A 24,150-nucleotide genomic window follows, 5' to 3' on the forward strand; every position below is an offset into this window, starting at 1 on the left:
GATATTAATGCTGCTGATTAATAGAATAACTGCAGGTTCCGGGTTTGGTCGACTTTGGTCTTTCAGAGGAGCTGGATTCTCAGAGATCCTTCGTCCTTGATCCTAAACCAACATTTGGATTCGTCACATTTCTTCTGATCGTAGGAAACAAATTTCAGATCCAAATAATGCAACTTTTTAAAAAACAGTATTTTTTACATTTAATGGTGAATAAAACTTAAAATATCAGTTTTGTGTGTTGATGTGAACCTCGTGTCTGAGCAGTCGGGTCCGTTGTTGAACAGTGAAGATCAGTCAACTTGTGCTGCTTCACGTTTATTTCATGCACGGATATTTGGGATTTGTCAGTGACCTAGTTTTGTGAGCATTGTTGCATGTTTGTATTTTTTGGATGAGCGTGCTGTACTTTGTAGTCATGTTTTAAAAAAAATTATATCATTATAACACACCTCTTGTTTTACATAGAAAAAAAACAACAGCCTGTGTACTGTTTCCACTTTTGTATGCATCTACTCTGAGAGCTGGTGTGAAGAAAAGCAGATGGGCAACTTTATTTTTCTATTTCCCGAGGTCGACAAGCAGCATCATCATCATCATCATCATCATCATCCCAGAAATAAACCATTCGATTTCTGCAGATCTGTACATTTTATTTTTCACATCTACATATTAAATTAGTCACAAAGAAAACAGTTATTTGCCAGGACGGCTGTGTGATGGTTCCGGTGTCGAGTGAGAAGCAGCTTTATTGGCTTCAGGTTTGTTCTATTACTTCAACTCACCTGCTGCTTCCAGCGGTTGAACAGACGAAAGCCTTTTAAAACAGACAGAGCCTCCAGAGGAAGTGGACAAACTCCCCGACCACAGCCAAGTTTTAAACAGCCTGATTCTGGTCATAATGTCCTACTGTGGGTTTGAGGAGAGGGCAGCGCCATCTGGTGGTCTATTTAGACCACTGCACCGCTGCTGGTTTGGGAACTTCAAAGTTGACGGCATCGAACTCCTGGTCGACCCCGAGCTTCGGACCAGGAATCATGACGGTCTGGAGGAGAACGAGGAGCAGGAGGAGTTGTGATTAAAATCAGCACATAAATCATATCAATATATAGAGTGACACCTTCACATCTCCTATAGTGACTCAAGCTCCATGGGGGGGGTTCTGGAAAACGACTTCAGCAACGACATTACTGGAAAAGACGCAGTGTGACTGTTTGCTTCCGTTTTCCTCGGTTGGTTTCAAGGTTGCTCAATGACTTACTGTCTTTCCGTCACGAGGCCTGATGGCGTCTAATCCCCAGTGTCCTCTTTTGTGTTCCCATTAACCACGAGGTCCGTTGTGTCGTCACTTTTATGTTCATTTGAAAAACACTTTTAGATTCGGTCAGAGTGAGAAACGTGTCAGGTTTATCTGACACAGCTCGGGCTGACTCACACATTAAAGGTGATTACGTTCTCACTTTTGCAAGGATGCGTGTCCCAGTCTTCACTCTTTTAGAAAGCAAAAGTAAAATATTTGGAGGAGCAATTATCTCCGTTGGCCCAGTTATCAGTTGGTGGGAATTATAAGAGTGTGACACATCGAAGACCTTGATTGACAGCCAGTGGGAAGGAGAACAACTCTAACCATCATTTATCAAATGAACATCACAAAACCATAAACTCCTCAGGAAACTGTTGTTATAAATCCAAGTCCCTTTCTCATAGACTTCTACAGAAAGTGTAGTTTCACTTGTCTACATCCATTTTCAGATTCAATCTTCCTTCCACAAGCTGTTCCTTTGAGGCTCTGCTCCATGTTGAGATCATTTCTGCAGATTTTGCCGGCTGCACATTGATGCAGTCACTCTCCCGTTCCACCACATCCCACAGGTCTGGTGACTGCAGAGGCTACAACCACACTATTACATTTTAGTTTTAAAATAAATCATTGTTTTTGAGAACCTAAAAGCAGGAACTCTGGGGTTGTGGTTTAGTCGAGACGACAGAAACGGAGATTTGAAAACAATGACGCAGATGCATTTTGCTCTACTGGTTCAAATCAGTCAGGCCTCGACAAAGCATCGCTTCCAGTTACTGTTCTTCCTCCGTCACGATAAGATGGAGCTGCTACTGCAGGATGGATCTATCACAGGGCTGTTGCAGTAGTGATAAACGTAGGTAATAAACCTCCACCTGGGTCTAAGTCGACGAGGAGCTCAGACAGAGCGGGAGCAGAACTCAGGCCGTTAGAAGACACCAAAATATTTCATCCTCTATTTTACAATCGGGGGCAAAATCCATGAAGAGAGAACTGATAAAAGCACACGACAGAAAGATAAGTCACTGAAAAAGTGATATTAAAAAAAGCTTGAAAGTTCATTCATTCAAGTAAATACCGATCAGTTAATAAAGATTTTATAATCTCCTTTAGCAACAGAGAGCAGCTGGGAGCTCTGCACGTTTCTCTGTGGAAGATAAATGTTGTGGAGCATCACCTTAACAATTGGATCTTTGGCCGGAGCCCAGGACGGCACTATCTTCCCGTGTAACCTCCACAGGCCGTAGGGGTTGACGAGGTGGCGTTCTATGACCAGGTACTCCAGGACGTCTTTGGGCTGCTCCTCGCTGCCCAGCATCAGCCTCCCGAAGCGGTCGTACACGGCCAGAGTCTGAACCACAGAAACCAGGATTCATTAGGCGACATAAACCTCCACTGTGACCTGGATTATAGGGTCTGGAGCAACATTAACATATACGTTTTTAAACCTCGGACATGTACAACTTGGATGCTGAGATGTGACAGGGATCTGAGGACACATCAAAGATTTATTCATTTAAACACATGAAAAACAATTTAAACAACACAAAATGGGACAATATTAGGAATAGTTGAAATCATAGACTACTGCAGTGAGTCTGAAACCAGCTCTCCTCCGTGTTAGCAGAGGGGACATGGAGCTGTTCGGATCACAGTGATGTTTGTTCAAGTTCATGTTTCTTACACATTCGGTTTTATTAAGTTAAGTATTAATGTGTTCAAATGATCTAAAGCTTAAAACTATAGTTGTTACTGAGGGGTCAGTAATACAAATAAAAACCAGAATGGATTTAGGGGCTGATGCAGTAAATTCAGGTGAAACATCTTTATTCTTAATTTACAAAGATTCCTACGATGTCCTTATCAAACCCTATCGACAAATAACTGCAATTGAGCTTTGATATTTTACAGTTTAAACCACAAACTATATTATAAATAACTATAAATAAATGTAAAAAACACAAATACATTTGAAGTGAAATGTAAATTTAAATGCTCTTTTCTGCTTTGTTTGTTCTGTAACTCTAATTTTCATATCAGCAAACAAGATGTCTGTGAAAGGCTCATATCCGCTGGGCTCTAATATTAATAATATCTCAAAAAATAATGACAACAGGGAAAACTTTGAGACAAAGCTCCGCCCACAGACGGTTCAACTCGTATCATTACTGCACTGGAGCGATGACACTTGGATCGCACCTGTTTGGAGTGCATGCGGACGGTGACCTGGCCGTACAGGTTCCCCTTGCTGATCATGTCCGGGCAGCGGGCGTGGACCACCCTGGGCGGCTCCAGGGACTCGATGAACCTCCAGTGAATCGTCTTGTAGCGGTTCCCCCTCGTCATCTCCTGAACACAGGACATGCAGGTTGTGTATTTAAAAAAAGGCAAAATGTAAGCAAGGGTGCAACATGAAACTGAATCAGCAAGCGTTGCTCTTCACAAGGAGACTTACCGGATAACACCTCTCTGTCACCAAGGAGTGAAGCTTCACCTTGTTAAACCTGCAAAAGACCAAAGACTTTACTTCAGAGAGAGAACGCAAATGTCTGAGTTGCTCTGGACGGTTTATCCTACAAACCCTTAAGCAAAATGTCAGAGTGAGTCCATGAATTTAGCAGTAAATTGTCTGGAAGCTTCCCAGTGAGCGAGTGGACGTGTTGAGGTTTCTAACAAGTGAAACTGGAAAAACACAAATATCTGAGGATGAAGAAGACGAAGACGTCAACTTGGAAAGACAAGGAGATCGGGAGCTCCGCCCCTCGCCTGAATGTTCCCCACATGTTCCCGTTGTTGTGAACGAATCGAACCCGGAACAATCTGCTGCTTCTGCTTCTTCACATGATAAAGACGAACTTAATCCAGCTCTGAGAAACAGCTCTGAAGAGATTTCTCACATCCATAACAAATGTCTCACTGTCGTTCCTTATTTCTCGCCGACTCTGAGGCCGAGAGGAGCTGTGTCACCTGACTCAGCAAAGTGAGAGACATTAAATCATCTTCTTACTGGATCAGAGCGTGGTGAGCCTCGGTGAAGATCTCCTGAGCTCGCACTGCGAAATCCTTCGTTTTGAACAGAGTGTCGTGCTCTTTGATTTTACGGATCCTGTGAAGACATAAAAAAAAAAAAGAAAAAACGACATTAAGCTCTTCAGCATTTGCTCCGAATTAAATAAGCTACAACAAACTTTCACACACAGAATGCTCTCCTGCATTGGTCCAGACAGGAAAACCAACAGAACAGGAACAAGATCAGAGGTCAGAAGAACCCTCTTACGCGAGCTGTGAGGCGGCGCTCTGTCGAATCTGCTCAGTTCGTTGCTTCAGGCCTTCTTTGGACAGCGTGGACAGACGGGCGTCGCCCTCCGGGGGGATGTAAGGGTCGAAGACCCCGGCTGGTGAGAACAGGAGATAGGACCAAGCAATCAGTTTGTACCATCACCATTATTTATAACAGTACACCCTTTTTCAACCGGGGGTCCGCGAAATTCGCTTTGATATTCCTACACATTTCCAGATTACTCTTGAATATCGTGAAAAATATCTAAAATAAGGAAAATATGTCTAAAATAATATAAAGGTGCTGGTGATCATGAGGTTAAACTTAAGTAGGCCTCAATTGTTTGTGTGATATTGTATGATTATCATTTGTGACATATTCTGCATTACTTTGTCATCTTCCCTCTTCAGTTGTAGCCCCAGTTTATGTTGATTGTTATTGATCACCGTTACTTTAACCTTCTCTCAACATGTCAGCTACATGTCTGTTCATTTAAGTCATGAACGTTATATATTGATGTACATATGGTTCTGAGATGCAGTACAACTACAAACTGCATTTTAATTTTGTTTTCAATTCTTAAGCACTGAAAATCAACCGGTTTTGTAGTTTTTTCACAGATTTTTCTAGATTTGTTTGAGGTTTTTAAATAAAACCAACATGGAAAACCAAATGTTAAAACTTCCTTCTATCCACATGCACACACACACACACACACACACACACACGTAGGCACATCAGTGGGCCGCGGATTACTTTCTAGTCAGAATGGTCCCTGGGACAAAACCAGTTGAAAACCCCTGGTTTATACAATTGTTATTCCTATTTATATGCAGATGATGTGACTCTTTATTCCTGTGCAGATTCTTCAAAAGCACTTTAAAAAACCTGAAGCTTTCCCAGAACTGTACACAAACAAAATGGATGTTGATTTGAAATGCAAAAAATATTGTCTATAATAGCGACTGTGAAATGCAGACTGTCAATAAAGCTAAAATTGAGAGAGTCCAATTCTCATTGGGCGTCTGCATTGACGAGAATCTGATCTTTGGTTTCAAAGTTGAGCATAAAACTGAGATTTATTTTTTAAGGAACGAATCTTGTTTTCTTTCATTCACATGAAGAAGAATTGTTGAAACAGTTTTTCTCTCTGCGCCAGAATCATGCAGAGAATTTGTAGCTGTTGTGTTTAGATTCATTTATAACACAAATTCTTGTTTTTATTGTAAAGCAATGTGTGTCTTGGGAAGTGTAAATGATGATGATGAGAAAGAACTGGACACAATGTGAGACCAGGAGCAGCCGTTGTGTTTTACCAGTGCAGGCGATGTTGATGGGCCTCTCGTAGGCCTCCTGCCTCATGACCAGGCCGGCCGCCCGGGCCTTGGCCTCCATGTTGCCCTCCGACCTCCGCTTGATCCCCCCGGCCGGAGGGATGAAGTAACGCTTCTTGGTGCGGACGGGCACATACAGCGGGACGGGCTGTCGCACGCCGAGAGACGCCTCTGCGTTCTGAGACAAGGGGGACCAATCAGATCTGATCTTATAGAAGTGATTCATAAACACAGTGTTTTCAAACAACAGCTCTGCCTTGCATTCTTATGAAGCTAGAACTAAGTTATTTGGGTCGTAGTTAGACTTGTTGTTGTTTATATATTACATTTAGGAGACTTCTTATATTATTACTCGCTATAATCAAAAATAACAACTTCAAAGCTAAATAATGCCATTAAAAATCATAAGAAATGTAACTTTTAAGGTTATAATTATATGAATTACCTGGTTTATAGAGTGGAACTGACACTGTCATAGGTTTGACTCAGAAATTCGTATTTTCTGCGTCATATTCCATCATCTAGTCTAAGAAACGTGACATATTATGATGGTGAGAATAACCTACATGTCCTGACAGGTAGCTAAGCTAAGCTAGCCTAGCTCAGGGAGGCGCAGTGCAGTGTGGGTAGTTCAGACCAAAGCAAGCGAGCTGCGTCTTCAAGGTGTTTACGTCTCTTTACAAACAACAACAACAACAACATGTTGGAACTCTTCCTCACCGTCACACAGAGACATGTTGCTCTGTGAAGAGACACCAGCGTCCTCCTCATGGGCAGCGCCATCTTTACACCGTCCACCGGAAAGCACGGAAACACACTTCCGGTGGAAACCTTCCAAATAAAACTAGACTCTGTGTATTTCCGCCAGGAAAAATAAACTGGAGACGAAAGTTCAACATATGAAAAACAAATGTTTACAGGAAATCAAGGTTTGAGGCAGAATGTTTACATTAAAAGTAACGGTTAAATAGAAAGTAAAAAGGATCTGTCTATCTATACATTTATATATTTATATATATATGTCTGTCTATATTCGATAACTCATTTACATAATATATGTATATAGTATAAACGTAATAAATAGATAGTATATTTATATTACAAATATATATATATATATATATATATATATATATATATATATATATATATATAGAGAGAGGGGGGAGATAAAGGTTATATCTATGTCTATGTATATCTAGTATATTAGTTTATATGTATACACTATGAATACTGTATCTAATATTTCTGTATAAACATAAGATAGATAGATAGAGATAGAGTACTTTATTCATCCCCGAAGGGAAATTAAGTTGTCATAGCAGCCGGTATATTTGAATACAATAGAATAAAATTAAAAATATTGAGGTAGAAAGAATAAAAAAACAGAAGCACAAGATAAAATACAATAAAATATATAAATAATAAATAATATATAATATATGTATATTTATAGATATAGATTATTTAGATTTTTTTAATTTTGTTGTAAAAGAAAAATTGTAAATGATTTTAATGGCGCGCACCACGCTAGGTACGTACGCAGTGGTGACGTGATGACGCTTCGTGCGTTTGCGCCGGCGCACATGCGTGTGTGTGTGTGTGTGTGTGCGTGTATGTGTGAGTGTGTGTATGTGTGTGAGTGTGTGTGTGCGCGCACGGAGGTTAAGCGGAGTGTCTGCTCGGTCTATGCGGGCAGAGGAGTCGCTGTCGACGGATCGCGCGGAGCCACTTTAGCTGCTGAGCATCTCCACCGAGGCCCCGACTCACCGAGCACCAGCACCCGGCCAGCAGCACCTCGTCAGCGGACACATCCACAGGAACCATGCCCGAGAGGAGGCCCTTCGTGCGGCTACCGACCGACGTCTCCCCCGTCAACTACGGCTTGAGCCTGAAGCCCGACCTGATCGACTTCACGTTCGAGGGGCGGCTGGAGGCGCTGGTGGAGGTACGTGTGCCCGGCGCTGGGGCTCCGTGGGCCCGGGGGCTGGAGGTACGTGTGCCCGGCGCTGGGGCTCCGTGTCGCGGATCTGCTTACGTAACGCGACCGGTCACGTTCCCTGGAGCTGGTTAATTCGCTGGGCTCGACGGAGGTAGCTAGCGTTAGCCGCGGGGAGCTAGCGGACCTCCGGGCTCATGGGGGGCTCCGGCCGTGGCTCCGGCCGGCCCGAGGAGCCCCGCGGCCGGGCAGCGAGCCGCGGCGGGTCGGGTGGCTGACTAGCCGCTAAGCTAAGCCATGTCAGTCGGTCCCACGGTCCGCCGGAGCTTCCCCTGCTAGCTTAGCCCGCTGTGTCCCACCGTGCACGTTAGCCTGTTAGCAGGTTGTGTGTTTAATGTGCGGCAACATTAAACACACAACCTCCATTAACACACCACCGGGCTGTGTGGACAAACTGCTGGTTCATTATAGAGGGTAACTGGAGCTAGCTAGCTGCTAGCATCCACTGCTAATGTTTGCAAAATCATGGCAACACCACGCCGCCCCCCCCCCCTTCAGTTCAACCCAGGTTTACCTCTAACACTCAGCCGTCACTTTATTAGGAACACCTCGCTTTAAACAGCCTAATGCTACACAAACCCTCCACACGGAGCTTATAGTGTCGAGTTTGTGTTGATAACAGCAACACAACACACACACACAACCTCCAGAGGGATCATCAGATCAAACTAATGCAAACACATGAACATGTCCTGATGTTCAGATGGAGAAGCTGGTGGAGCTTCAGGAGGCTGAAGGTGGAGTAAACATTAAATACACTTCACACAGCAGCACCACTTTAAATCACTTTCAGCACAGACAGACCAGTGTCTCCCTCCAGAATTATTGTGTTGACTAATTCAATAACAGAAACACTACACTCAGTTTCAATAATAAACCCATTATAATAACCCATAACCCAACAGTCCTGGGATATGATGATGTCACAGTGGAGGTTGTGAAGTTGTTGTTGTGTTGGAGGCTGTAGTTTGTTAGAGGTGGAGAATGGGCGACATGTTGTTGTTATTAAAATGGGAAATTATACAAACATGATTGAAATCCTTTTACATTTGGATGGATGGATGGATTTATAAATTGATAGATAGATAGATAGATGGATGGATGTATATATAAATTGATAGATGGATAGATAGATAGATGGATGTTTATATACATAGATAGATAGATAGATGGATGTATATATAAATTGATAGATAGATAGATGGATATATACATAGATAGATAGATGGATGTATATATAAATTGATAGATAGATAGATGGGTGTATATATACATTGATAGATAGATAGATGGATATATACATTGATAGATAGATAGATGGATGGATATATACATTGATAGATAGATAGATGGATGGATAGATAGATAGATGGATGGATATATAAATTGATAGATAGATAGATGGATATATACATTGATAGATAGATATATACATTGATAGATAGATAGATGGATGTATATATACATTGATAGATAGATAGATGGATGTATATATAAATTGATAGATAGATGGATGTATAAATTGATTGATAGATAGATACATGGATATATACATTGATAGATAGATAAATGGATGGATGGATGTCCCACTCCCACCACAAACTGCAGCCTCCAAAACAAACAAACTGTGGAATCTGTCCTGACACACACCATGACCTTTTTATAAAAGTATATTCCTCGAAGGCCTGTAGTTAGGCGTACCTAATAATCTGAGCACCCTGTGGATTCCCCGGAGCTCTCTCTCTCCTCTCAGCTTCAGTTAGAGTCAAACTGCCGAGTGAGGAGACACAGGTCACTGAATCAGTTCCTTATTACTTGGAGCTGATCTGGATGTTGATAGTGGCTCCTATAAAACTTGCACATTAGTATCAGCCACCAACGGTATCAGCTCACAGTGGGTGTGTGTTGGTGTGTGTGTTGGTGTGTGTGTCATAAATAGAAGTGTAGTGTGTAACCGGTCAGCTGATCTCCTCACACCTGTGACACTCGCTCATCAACACTCGAGCAGAGTGATCAAGTGAGAACACATCGGGGTGTGTGTTTCCCCAAGTGTGTAACTTTGCTTCCTGGACTAATTGAGTAGAAGCTGCTTCACTATGGCTGTTCTCTCAGGTGGGATCTCCGGAGAGTGTCTGCACATTTGAGGGTGGGGGGGGGGGGGGGGCAGCGGAGGAGGAGAAACTCCAGAGCGACTGACTCTGTGATTCGTGTTCTCTCACATGCAGCCGCTCTGGAGAACGTCAATGGGATTGTCTGAAAGCAGCTTTCACAGAAACAAGCTCCTGATGATCCGAACATTGTTCACCATCATATCATGTGATCTCTTCATCCGTTTGCACTGTAGACACAACATGAAGGATTTATAGATCAAAACAATAAGGTGGAAGAATGACGTCCTGCTGCCACTTCCCCAGCTCCTCGGCCTCTGCAGGTCACGATCTCCATCAGGAGATTCATGCTGTCTGGTCTCCAGGATCAGTCTGGATCCAGCTTCACTTCTGCTTTAACACCGGTTGTTAATCTGGTTTCTTTACGTGGGAAGAAGCTTTTCACTGAAACCTTCTCTCCCGGCTAGAACTAAGTTATTCAGGTCGTAGTTAGACTTGTTGTTGTTTATATATTACATTTAGGGGACTCATTATATTATTACTCGCTATGACAAAAAATGACAGCTTCAAAGCTGAATAATGCCATTAAAAATCATAAGAAATGTAACTTTTAAGGTTCAAATTATATGAATTACCTGTTTTTTGGGTGGAGTGGAACTGACACTGTCATAGGTTTGACTCAGAAATTCCTATTTTCTGCGTCATATTCCATCATCTAGTCTAAGAAACGTGACATATTATGATGGTGACAATAACCTACATGTCCTGACAGGTAGCTAAGCTAAGCTAGCTCAGGGAGGCGCAGTGCAGTGTGGGTAGTTCAGACCAAAGCAAGCGAGCTGCGCTTTCAAGATGTTTACGTCTCTTTACAAACAACAACAACAACAACATGTTGGAACTCTTCCTCACCGTCACACGGAGACATGTTGCTCTGTGAAGAGACACCAGCGTCCTCCTCATGGGCAGCGCCATCTTTACAGCGTCCACCGGAAAGCACGGAAACACACTTCCGGTGAGACGTGTGTTTCTGATCACCAGCTCAGTCTGGATCCAGCTTCATTTAAGTGATAAGACTAACTTGGGGAAGACAGCTTTCTGTTATAAGGAACCCTACATTTGGAATGAGGTCCAAAAATCTTTAAGGTTGTGCTCATTTGTGTCATTGAGGGAGTTCTGGAGTCTGGTCTCATGTACAACTGACTTCTCCTGCAGTGACTGTAACTGCTAGTTGACTTGGCCATAGTATTTTATACTGACGAATTGTTTTATACCTTATATTACTGTGTATATATATGCATATTTATTTCATTCCTATTTATTCAATGTATTAACTCTTCAATGTATCAACTTTTTATTGTACCCTCGGCACCATTGTAAATGAGGGTCTTATCCCTCAATGTGTTTTCCGAGGCTTAAATAAATATTCAGTCAATCAATCAATTTCTGCTTTAACACCGGTTGTTTATCTGGTTTCTCTCCGTGGGAAGAAGCTTTTCACTGAAACCTTCCTTCCCAGACGTGCAGGGGTCAGAAGCTGCAGCACAGCCGAGGTGTTCAGGGGATAAATGCTGCTGTTTCATGTTTGCAGGTTACACAAGCCACAAATCAGATTGTGATGAACTGTGCTGACATCGACATCATCACAGCTTCCTTTGTGCCTGAGGGAGGAGAAGGTAAGAACCAGACTCTGTCAGCTCTCCTCCTCTTCTGTCCTCGATCGTTTACATTCCCAAGAATGAAGTTTCCTGTTCCGTCTGTGCTCCATTTTGCAGAGTTGTTAATGAATGATTATCCAGTGCAAACAGCCACAGCTCTCAGCACTCAAACCCTCTTTTCTTTCCCCTTCATGATTTTTCTTTTTTTCAGAAATTAACGCGACGGGATTCAACTATCAGAACGAGGATGAAAAAGTCACCTTATCGTTTCCCAGCGCTCTACAGAAAGGTAAGAAGTGACCTCACCAGGCTCCACTGACCATAAACAACCATTGTTATTGTTTCTGAATGAAGTCGTTTTCAGACTTGAACTCTAGAAAATGTCTGGAAATACGGCTCAGGACATTTCCCCCCCTCCCTCCCCAGGCTCCGGGATGTTGAAGATCGACTACGTTGGGGAGCTGAACGACAAAATGAAAGGATTCTATAGAAGTAAATACACGACCCCAGCAGGAGACGTCCGCTACGCTGCTGTCACACAGTTTGAGGTGAGTGGACGGACTCGGGGGGGTGGGGGGGGGGTGGGGATGTTTTCCTTTGGTTCACATGTTTGACCCTTCACTTGCTGGTGTTGCAACATGTGGTGTGTTGGTCATGTGACTCTTGTTTGTATTCATACTTGATATAGATTTATAGTCACATCTCCCTCTATCTTTACGCATGTTTTGAAGCTGCTGCTCCGTGTGAACACGTGTTCCCTGAGTCTGGAAGCTGAACCAGTGCAGGATTTAAATCTGTTGTGTACATGCACAGATTAAAGGGTTTGGCAGATTGGCTTTGCACAGAATTGTTTTCAATCATTAGCTTCAGGGTCCAAGTATCTGAATCCTTTCACGTGAAATTCAGCTTCAGGCATTTAGCTGTCCTGTGGATTTGAGCTGTAGCTACTAGCTAACTGTGGGCTGTTGTTTTGTCCCAGAGCCGTGGAGAGAGAGAGAGAGAGAGTTTGTTGCCATCCGAGTTAAGTTGTTAATTGTTAACTAGACTCGTGTGGTGATGTTTATGTTGCCGCTGAGAAGGAGAACTCTCTCAGTCCAGAGCTCAGGCCCCAGAATCTGCCTCGTGATTCGATCTGGTCGGAACCAGCTGTGTTGGAAACCGGTGCCAATATTTTGCCAGATCTTAGTTCAGACTCTCACTAAATTCAGTGCATTGTTACAAGTCGAGTGCAAGTTTCTTACCTGAAGAAATAACCGTTAATGTTCTATACTTATGAACATTTGAGCTCTTTGTTACTGGAGGTTTTAGTTTGCTCATGAGCTGGTTCTGGTCTTTAGCTCCTGAAACCAGCTCTGACTTCAGGTTCCTTCAAAAGAAAAACCCAGAGAAGATAATAAAGTTTTCACTTTAATAAATATATATATATAAGATGATATATAACGGCTTCTCTTGACTGCAGGATACATTACTGGATTAATTTGACATAAAATGTGTCCTGACCTTTATCCAAGTGTGGACAAACGCAGTGTTCTGATAACACACACACACACACACACAATTATAATCTTTCACTCAACACACCCATCAAGCATGCAAAGTGGTGGTGGAACCCTGGATTAAATAACTGCTGCTGTCCAGAGACAACCCTGTTCATAAATTCTGACCGAGACAAAACAACAACCACAAAGAAACTGTTTCTTCACGTTGTGCTTTGCTCGTTCGGTGGAAGTGTTGTTCATGTACGCTCTGCCTCATGTTCTCATCAATTCAGGATGTTCGAAGCTGCTTTTCCAGACAAGAAGCCGAGACTGTAACATCACGTGTATCTTAAAGTACTACGCACGTATACATGTCATCAACCTGAGAGGAACCCAGAGAACGACCTTCTCAGCTGGGGCAGCACCTGTGAATCACAACAAGGAGCTCGAAGCCCTGTTAAGTTTCAATAAGTGTTGAGTCATGTTTTGGTCCTGGCTTTGTATTCCCTCTTTTACAGGTGATTGACTCCTCAGCGGTGCCAGTAGCGGAGTTTGTCTTTGTGTTTTCTTTCCTTTCTAAAGTTGTGTTCAACGTCAGAAATGGAAGAGAGTTTTCTTTTTGTTTGTTCCAGAGGAGACATGCTGTCACAAAGTTTGATTGCGTGGTGTTGGTCCATCCCAGCACCTCTGAACTTATCTGGATTCAAACACCGGGTCTCACTTTCTGTCCCTTCTCTTTCCCCCCCGCCCTCTTTTAGGCTACGGACGCTCGCCGAGCTTTCCCCTGCTGGGACGAGCCAGCTATCAAAGCCACCTTCGACATCACTCTGATAGTTCCCAAGGAGCGAGTAGCCTTGTCCAACATGGTACGTTACACTGCTCCTTCCTGACCAACTGACTTACATCAGAGAACACCACCTGCATGTACATACAAGAAAAAAGGCAAATAACCAAAGATTATTATGGGTAAATAAAGTTAGATGATATAAACCAATAATAATCGACTAATAGAACCAGGCTGTAGCCCGGGTCCAGCCTGTGTTTGGCCTCATGAAGGTCCAGCTCGTGACCTTCTGAGTTCTCACGCCTGCTCCAGTTTGTTGCCTCAGTGAGTTACAGTGACCTTTTTAAAGTCGGCTGGTTTCAAGCTGTTCTCTCTTCACGTTGGAGAGGAAATGAATTTGCCTTTTGTGCTGCGTCTAGGTTCCTCCTCCCTGAGTCACACAGGAGCAACAGCAGCAGGTCTTCCTTTCATTCTCTAAACGCTGGGGCTTGGTCCCACGGATTAATATTTGTTCAATGTGGAGCTTTTTTATTAGTCTCAGATAACGCTGGAGAGTTTAACGCATCATATTTTATCAGTATTAGGTCAAACCTCCTGAAAAGAAAGAATCGATACCGTCACAGCCGTAGTTTTCAGTGTTCACTTGAAAAAGTCAATCAGGAATCTGATTTTTAGGCCTTAAAAAGTCTTAAATACAAAATATGATGCACCAAGTGTTACAGGGGATTAGTTGGGTCTTAATAATGTTAATTTTAAAGCTAATTCTGCCCAGAGTTATATCAACGTGCTGTAATAACACTACATTTAACACCAATGTGGAACTGACAGCTGATCGACTACAAACAGAGTTCAGGTCAGCAGATCTCAGCTCACGGCCTTTCTGTGATAACTGGGTTGTTTTCTTCTCAACTACTTGACTTAATCTTCAGTTATAGAGAAGTGTAAGTAGTTCTGGGACTGATTCTCCTTCAAATCAGTCTAGTTTCTCTTCTGTTAGCTCACAGAGATGCTATTCAGTGACGTAGCATCAACAGTCTCTTTCCCTCGGCTCATTCCTCTTTGTCCTCCCCAGAATGTCATCGATCGAAAGCCATATCCAGAGGATGAAAACCTGGTGGAGGTGAAGTTTGCCACCACCCCCATCATGTCCACGTACCTTGTAGCTTTTGTCATCGGCGAGTACGACTTCGTGGAGAGCCAATCATCGGACGGCATCACGGTCCGCGTCTACACACCCCTGGGGAAGGCGGAGCAAGGGAAGTTTGCGATGGAGGTGAGTGCGTCAGAGAGGAAGCCGCAGAGGCTGCAAACACTTTGATCTGTTCTCCATCAGTGTTGCTGTATAGACCTTGTAGTCAGTTCTTTATTTCTCTCCTGCAGGTGGCGACTAAGACCTTACCGTTCTACAAAGACTACTTCAATGTTCCTTATCCGTTGCCTAAAATTGATCTCATAGCTATTGCTGATTTTGCTGCTGGTGCCATGGAAAACTGGGGCCTTGTTACCTACAGGTAAACTTCAGTTCCTTTCTAACTACTGATTTTTAAATCGTCCCGTTTGTTTCAGTATTATCATCTGCAAACCACTGGCCGGCTGTTGTCCGTAAAGTTTTTACCGTCCACGCTGAAACATCTCCATTGCTTTGGATTTCCAGGGAGACGGCGCTGCTCATCGACCCGAAGAACTCCTGCTCGTCCTCCAGGCAGTGGGTGGCGCTGGTGGTCGGGCACGAGCTCGCCCACCAGTGGTTTGGCAACCTGGTCACCATGGTAACCAACCTTTTGAAACTGAAAATAACCTCAGACACACACACACAAAGTTTGGAAAATGTTGATAATCATAGGAACAGAACTCACTTGGGTAATGAAATAAAAAAAAGTAGCTTCAAGTGAAACATTCTAAAGTTTGTTAAAAAATGACAAAGCACACGAAAAAAGTTAATCAGCAGCTCTGGATGTAGGAAAGTAAGAAACTTATACTAATTAAATTGAGTGCTGATATCTTTGTGTAATGAAGATCTGGTGTCCAAGCTAACCAAGGCCCAGTAAGAGCAGAACAAGCTGGTGAAGCAGATGTGAAATCTGCAAATATATCTCATCAAGCTGTTTGTGTGTTTGTGTGTTTGTGTGTTTGTGTGTTTGTGTGTTTGTGTGTTTGTTTGTTTGTTTGTTTGTTTGTGTGTTTGTGTGTGTCTGCAGGAATGGTGGACCCATCTGTGGTTGAATGAAGGATTTGCGTCCTGGATCGAGTATCTGTGTGTGGACCACTGCTTCCCAGAATACGACATCTGGACCCAGTTCGTCTCAGCTGATTACACTCGCGCTCTGGATCTGGACGCACTGGACAGCAGCCATCCCATAGAGGTGAAAACTGCTGAGTCATGCGTTGATGATCCCTCCACAGCCTCATTTTTTACATTTTCTATGAATGAAAGCAGATTGTAGTCTCACGGAACTCGGATTATTTGAAGTGCAGATCAGCTTCGATATATCTGAGCTGCTCGAACTCCTGATTTCTGACTTGTCGGTCTCCAGGTGAACGTGGGCCATCCGTCGGAGGTGGATGAAATCTTTGACGCCATCTCCTACAGCAAAGGAGCGTCTGTGATCCGCATGTTGCACAACTATACTGGAGATGAGGTTTGTCGTTTGACCCTAAGGATGTCTCAACCCTTTTTATTGTTGCTCTTATTTTGTCCTGTAATGTTCTCATCTGATTCTTTCTCTGTAGGATTTTAGAAAAGGAATGAACGCTTATCTTTTGAAGTTCCAACATAAAAATGCATCGACAGGTAAGAGCGTGGAGGAAGCGTTGAGATGTGATTGATTGTGGTTTCCCCTCTAACCCCGGGCTGTCTCCCACAGAGGACCTATGGGACTGTCTGGAACAGGCCAGTGGGAAACCCATCGCTGCAGTGATGAGCTCGTGGACCAAGCAGATGGGCTTCCCCATTATTGAAGTGGAACAGGAACAGGTGAGCTGGACCAACGCTGTTCCATCCATGATAAAGAAAAGATAAATGTTCTTTTCTCATTTTGTGCCCTGGTTCTTGATTCTCTCTGACACACTGACCGTGATGTCATTAACAGCAAGGCGACGACCGCATCCTCAAGTTGTCTCAGAAGAAGTTCTGTGCCAGTGGACCACATACCGGTGAGCGAGTTCTACAGAAACACTCCCCACACCATGAATCCTCCGAGCCGGGGAGTCCGGCGTTGTGTTTACTTGAAGTTAAGTCTCATGGCTGTTGCTCGTCTGTCGGACAGGTGAGGATTGCCCCAGCTGGATGGTTCCCATTAGCATCTGCACCAGCGAGGACCCGAAGTGCACCAAGCTCAAGGTTCTGCTGGACAGACCCGAGACCACCGTCACCGTGAGCGGCGTCGCTCCGGACCAGTGGCTCAAGGTGAGCTACCACATCCAGTCTACTGAGGATGATGAGTCTGAAGCTTCATGTCTGTTCCATAGTTTCATTAGCTCAGGTTTCACATTGTTATTTAGGGACTAAAGAGTTTTGTCTGACGTACGTACTGGAAGTGGGTTCGGGTCATAACCATACGTAATAACAGATTCTACACACCGAACTTCTTCAGTCCGGCTGTTAATTTGACATCAGCCTTGACCAGATGTGTGTAAAAGGTTGTGTAGAAACAAACGTGTCAAACTTTAACCTCCGACAGTTACTATTCTTTAAATTTTAACCCTGACTCTGAATGGAAGACGGAATGTGAGAGTGAGCGACTGTGGATTGAGGCGAATGAATCCGTCCGAGTCATAAAGGACTCGCTTTAACTATAAACTTATAAATAACTCAAATATGAAAGGAGAACACAAATACAACCAAATGTAAAGAAATAGAATTAAGAAAGTCGACACTGATGGAAACTGTTCAGATAAATTCACATTCTAAAGTAAGTTTTTATATCAGGAAACACATATTCTATAGATTTCTGTTGCACTGTTGATTAATCAGTCGAGTTCTCCTCGGGTTCTCGTTCCGGCTTCGACAAATGTGTCAAGAACGTGGAAAAAGTGTAACTGAGGTTCTCTGTCTGTTAATGTTTGTTCTATTAAAAGTCAGAACTACCAGTGTTTGTGGAAAACTCACTCACTCCGTCGGGCTTATTGTCGACTAACCCCCCCACCCCCCCGAGCATTAGCATCAGTGCGATGCCGTTTCAGGCGCGTCTGGATGAAAGCACTCTGTCAGTCTGAGAGGTGGAAACGGTGAAAGTAAGATGTTCCCACAGTGTGACCCAGTTGTGTCCCTGCTGCTGTTTATAGATCAATCCCGGCACCGTGGGCTTCTACCGCATTCAGTACAGCGCGTCCATGCTGGAGAGTCTGCTGCCGGGCATCCGAGACCTCAGCCTGCAGCCCGTGGACCGGCTGGGCCTGCAGAACGACCTCTTCTCCCTGGTGAGAGCCGCCTGCACCTCACTTGTGGAGATGCACCTCAGGCCTTTTCCACACGCTGCTTTCATTCTGTCAGAAGCTTGTAGAGCGTTGAAAGAGGCCGTTTGTTTTCTGTGTGTTCCCCGACCTCTTCCAGTCCCGCGCCGGGATGATCAGCACAGTCCAGGTGCTGACGCTGATGGAAGCGTTCGTCAACGAGCCGAACTACACGGTGTGGAGCGACCTCAGCTGCAACCTGGGAGTTCTGTCCTCGCTGCTGTCACACACCGACTTCCACGAGGACATCCAGGAGTTCATCCGGGACCTCTTCACCCCCATCGGCCTGGAGCTCGGCTGGGACAGCAAGCCAGGAGAAGGTGAGGCGCAGGAGCTGGACCAGAACCACGACTCCACATTCACCTCCAAGGATTTAAACTTATTGCATTTTCAGTTGTTGTTTTTTAATCTACGCCCCTCTACTTAGACATCTAGGTTATTTCAGTGGATTTTTGTCTCTAAAAAGCAGCGTGCATGAGGCGGTAGAATAACCAGAGACTGACCTTTTCACCCCGCAGGTCACCTGGGTGCCCTGCTGAGAGGTCTGGTTCTGGGGAAGCTGGGGAAGGCGGGACACAAACCCACCCTGGAGGAGGCCAGGCGGAGATTCAAGGACCACGTGGAGGGGAAACCGGTCCTGCCTGCAGACCTCAGGAGCCCAGTGAGTAGACCTACGCTCAGACTCCACACGTTCAACATCACGACCGGAGAGTTTCCATGTTCCAGGTCGAATCTTGTGTCTTTTGTTAACTGTTCATTTGTTAGAAAACCAGCACATGAAAGTCTTTCAGCTCTACACAACTCATCGTTCACTCATGAAAGTTTTAACTTCTCTTGACCTCACGCTGCTCAGTTCTCTTGGCTCCTGTTAACACTTTTCATGAAAGCCTCCGACGCCTGTGGCCCCACACGCGACTTTGTTTAGACTCTGGACCCGATGACTTTACACTGTTGATCTGCTATGAGTCGACATGTGTTTTAAAAAGTGATTAAACTCCTGATAACAAAACAAGTGGTGCAGTGAACTGCTCAGCGGTCCGACCACCTGGTTTGTCGTGTCGGTGATTCAGTCCAACAACACAAACCTCACTGACACAGTTGGATTCCTGTTTGAAGGTGGTCTGACTGGACGCTGTGTTTCCTTCAGGTGTACCTGACGGTGCTGAAGCACGGAGACAGTGCCACGCTGGACACCATGCTGAAGGTACATCAGAAACCAATGAGCTTCAGCTGTGTCCTGAAGATCAAATGACATTAATCTGAGCGACGGCGCTTTAGCCAGATCGTCCTCAGAGAAATCCTCCTGGATTAGATTTTAAAATCAGATGTTTGTGCTCGATTCTGTTGAAACTTCTCTCGTCCTCTCTCTCTTTCTTTCTCTGTGTCTCTCGACCCGTAGCTCCACAAACAGGCCGACATGCAGGAGGAGAAGAATCGCATCGAGCGAGTGCTCGGCGCCATCTCGGCCCCCGACCTCATTCAGAAAGTCCTCAGCTTCGCCCTCTCGGTACGTGTGACCTCACTCTGACTGTTTGCTTTTGTTTCTCTGGGTCAAAGGTCGTTTATTGTAAAGTGTGTTTATAATCATGAGGGAGATAAAAACCCTTCTGTTCTCTGTAGTTTATAATTGGTTATGTTCCTCTCCTAAATCTGTGGTTTACAGATGATTGTGTAATGATGTGTATCATTCAATATACGAACAAATGTAGTGACTGACTTTATGAAAACATGAACATTTCTTATTTAAATACTAAATAAGTTCCACTCTCTGTGTAAGATTAACTAGAAATATAAAAAGAAACTGGAAGTTAACGTTAAATCAGCAACTGTTTAACCACAGGTTCACCTCAGCAGCTCAGTGAGCGATGGAGAAGTGACCATGCGTTTCTAAACTAACCCCGTGGTCGTGTGACTGTCGCTGTGAAACTTCTTCTTCTGGCTTTTCTCTCCACCAGGAAGAGGTTCGTCCCCAGGACACGGTGTCAGTGATCGGTGGCGTCGCAGGAAGCAGTAAACAAGGCCGGAAAGCTGCCTGGAAGTTTGTCAAGGACAACTGGGAGGAGCTTTACAACCGCTACCAGGGCGGCTTCCTCATATCACGACTCATCAAGGTACAACTGCTGCTGCATCTGATCTACACTCTATCATGACTTCAAATCTTTGTAGTCACCAATGTGGTTGTATGAAGACGCTTCACGACAACACTCCCAACTTTTGTCCGATTTCTCCTCTGATGTTCAGGGTTGAAATTCTTTAGAAGTCTTGTAGTCTGAACCCAGCGTTACTTAAGTCCTGGTCTACTCTTCACCTCAGGTCCGGTGGACTTTCATTATCTGTGCTAGTTTTAGTTTTCATTGCAGAATCCAAAGCTTTCCGGTGGCTCTACTTTCTCCTCAGGAACATTTACGAACCCGCTTTCAATCCAAAGTACAGATGTCGTCCAGTGTTTTGTTTCTCTCTCTGTTCAGCTCACACACGTTTCTCGTCTGCTTCTCTTTGCAGCTCACGGTCGACGGCTTCGCTATCGACAAGATGGCTGCTGAAGTGAAGGTGAGGGCACGTTACAGAACTCCTCCGGGTTCGTTTCCTTGACGCTTTGGTTGTTGCGATGTCATTTTCTGCTCGGCCACTAATGAACGACTCCTCTCTTTCTTTAGAGAAGCAAATACATTTCAAAGATTTGGTTTATTTGGAAACAAAGTTGAAAATGAATTAATGTTAAGAACAAAAATAGCCCTGTTTTTACCACTAGAGGGCAGAATAACTGCGCTGACACAGCCTCATCTCTTCAGGTTGAGACCAGTCACTGCTACAGAGCGCACATGACAAGTGAACAACAACACACATGACAAGTGAACAACAACACACATGACAAGTGAACAACAACACACATGACAAGTGAACAACAACACATGACAAGTGAACAACACACATGACAAGTGAACAACAACACATGACAAGTGAACAACACACATGACAAGTGAACAACAACATACACGACAAGTGAACAACAACACACATGACAAGTGAACAACAACACACATGACAAGTGAACAACATCACACATGACAAGTGAACAACATCACACATGACAAGTGAACAACAACACACAAGACAAGTGAACAACAACACACATGACAAGTGAACAACAACACACATGACAAGTGAACAACAACACATGACAAGTGAACAACAACACACATGACAAGTGAACAACACCACACATGACAAGTGAACAACAACACACAGGACAAGTGAACAACAACACAAACGACAAGTGAACAACAACACACATGACAAGTGAACAACAACACACATGACAAGTGAACAACAACACACATGACAAGTGAACAACAACACACAAGACAAGTGAACAACAACACACAGGACAAGTGAACAACAACACACATGACAAGTGAACAACAACACACATGACAAGTGAACAACAACACACATGACAAGTGAACAACAACACACATGACAAGTGAACAACAACACACATGACAAGTGAACAACAACACACAGGACAAGTGAACAACAACACACAGGACAAGTGAACAACAACACACAGGACAAGTGAACAACAACACACAGGACAAGTGAACAACAACACACAGGACAAGTGAACAACAACACACAGGACAAGTGAACAACAACACACAGGACAAGTGAACAACAACACACATGACAAGTGAACAACAACACACATGACAAGTGAACAACAACACACATGACAAGTGAACAACAACACACAGGACAAGTGAACAACAACACACACGACAAGTAAACAACAACACACACGACAAGTGAACAACAACACACACGACAAGTGAATAACAACACACAGGACAAGTGAACAACAACACACAGGACAAGTGAACAACAACACACATGACAAGTGAACAACAACACACATGACAAGTGAACAACAACACACATGACAAGTGAACAACAACACACATGACAAGTGAACAACAACACACATGACAAGTGAACAACAACACACATGACAAGTGAACAACAACACACATGACAAGTGAACAACAACACACATGACAAGTGAACAACAACACACATGACAAGTGAACAACAACACACATGACAAGTGAACAACAACACACATGACAAGTGAACAACAACACACAGGACAAGTGAACAACAACACACATGACAAGTGAACAACAACACACACGACAAGTGAACAACAACACACACGACAAGTGAACAACAACACACACGACAAGTGAACAGCAACACACACGACAAGTGAACAACAACACACACGACAAGTGAACAACAACACACACGACAAGTGAACAACAACACACACGACAAGTGAACAACAACACACATGACAAGTGAACAACAACACACAAGACAAGTGAACAACAACACACATGACAAGTGACCAGCTCTGGAGATACAGAGATTTCTTGAATATCCGACAGAAGCTGGAAGATCGATCAAAAGCTCCCGAACAAGCTAAACACGTTTTGTGTTTAGATTCTTACGTCTACAACTTTGTGTGTGTTTTTTTTTCTTCCTCCCACAAACGCCTGTGTCCTTGTGTCCCTGCAGAGTTTCTTTGAGAGTCACCCGGCGCCGGCGGCCGAGCGCACCGTGCAGCAGTGCTGCGAGAACATCCTCCTCAACGCCGCCTGGCTGAAGCGCGACGCAGACGACATCCAACAGTATCTACTGCAGCGCAAAGCGCCCCCCCCCGTCTGAGCCCCCGCCTCTCCGGTCGCCACCTCCTCTAGCCCCCTCTCCCCCCCCCCTCCAGCGCGGACTTCCCAGCATCATAGCTGCCTCGGCCCCCCCCCCTCCCCCTGTCACCACAGAGCAGAGCGGGAGAGCAGAGCGTTCTTACAGCAGGCTTCATTTCTCTCAAGAAACTCTATGAAATCAACAAGACGAAGCCAAGAATTTAACAGTGTTGGAAACACAAAGAGACTCTTTTTACGTCAACAAAGCAAAATCCATTTTAAACAGACCAGGAATGTAGTTTTACCCCCATTCTGTCTGAGGGAGGTCACAGGAACGGCTTCACGGGAAGATCCTGAACCCTGCTCGCGCTGCCTGCATCACTGGCCCCGCCCCCTCCTCCATCCCCTCCTCCTCCTCCTTTGCATCGTAGCTCAGAAAACTGTGAACCCCCCCCCATCTCCTATTTGGAACCAGCACGTGTGATTTGTTTTCTTGTTTTTTTTGCTGATTTGTTTACTTAGTTTTCTCCACAAACAAATAATCTTTCCCTTTTACCGCCCGTCTCCGATAGTACCCCACCCCACCCCCCCCCCACCATCCCTATCCCCACCCTCTCATTCGGGGGCTGTGATTGGTCGAAGGCACAAAGCACCTGGACAGAATGGGGATAATAACAGTCGTGTGTTGTAGTTTCCAACCGCACTGATTCTCCATCGCTAATAAACGACTAGGACGAGACGAGCAGCGCTAGCATGGTACTACATTGTAAACTGTATAATGCAAGTTCTTTTTTTTTTTTTTTTGTGGATAATGTTCCTTTAACAGAATTAAACCGAAAAGTTCATGATTACCTGACACACACATACACACACACTCACAGACACACACACTCTCAAAGCCCCTGGAGCTCTACTCAGTCGACGTTGATATTGTTGGAATCGTCCACAGATTTATCTGAACCCCTGTGTCTCGTCTGCCAGCCTCAGTGAGAAGAAGATGTCAGCGCGTGTTTTCATAAGACATCAGATGCAGTGATTTATTTAAATGTTGAGACGA

General features: G+C 44.2%; 2 protein-coding genes across 2 annotated transcripts; one reads left to right on the forward strand and one right to left on the reverse strand.

The window, feature by feature from the left end:
- Positions 1-591: 591 nt before the first annotated feature.
- mrpl45 (mitochondrial ribosomal protein L45) lies at positions 592-6,704 on the reverse strand. The gene is made up of 8 exons (XM_061084204.1): positions 6,632-6,704; positions 5,894-6,089; positions 4,575-4,692; positions 4,305-4,403; positions 3,753-3,801; positions 3,497-3,646; positions 2,475-2,648; positions 592-1,042 (listed from the first exon to the last, which is right to left on the reverse strand). Exons 1-8 carry the CDS (start codon positions 6,692-6,694, stop codon positions 944-946), a joined length of 948 nt encoding a protein of 315 aa, XP_060940187.1. The 5' UTR covers positions 6,695-6,704; the 3' UTR covers positions 592-943.
- Positions 6,705-7,558: 854 nt separating this feature from the next.
- On the forward strand, positions 7,559-23,668 carry npepps (aminopeptidase puromycin sensitive). Its single transcript, XM_061084191.1, has 22 exons — positions 7,559-7,859; positions 11,607-11,691; positions 11,885-11,962; positions 12,100-12,221; positions 13,910-14,017; positions 15,008-15,208; positions 15,316-15,446; positions 15,590-15,704; positions 16,134-16,298; positions 16,470-16,574; positions 16,666-16,726; positions 16,800-16,909; positions 17,025-17,088; positions 17,202-17,341; positions 18,220-18,354; positions 18,488-18,707; positions 18,906-19,048; positions 19,535-19,591; positions 19,787-19,894; positions 20,343-20,498; positions 20,890-20,937; positions 22,966-23,668. The coding sequence occupies exons 1-22, from the start codon at positions 7,737-7,739 to the stop codon at positions 23,113-23,115; spliced, it is 2,625 nt and encodes an 874-aa protein (XP_060940174.1). The 5' UTR covers positions 7,559-7,736; the 3' UTR covers positions 23,116-23,668.
- Positions 23,669-24,150: the final 482 nt, after the last annotated feature.

The sequence above is a fragment of the Limanda limanda genome, chromosome 2 (assembly GCF_963576545.1).
Source record: "Limanda limanda chromosome 2, fLimLim1.1, whole genome shotgun sequence".
NCBI lineage: Eukaryota > Metazoa > Chordata > Actinopteri > Pleuronectiformes > Pleuronectidae > Limanda > Limanda limanda.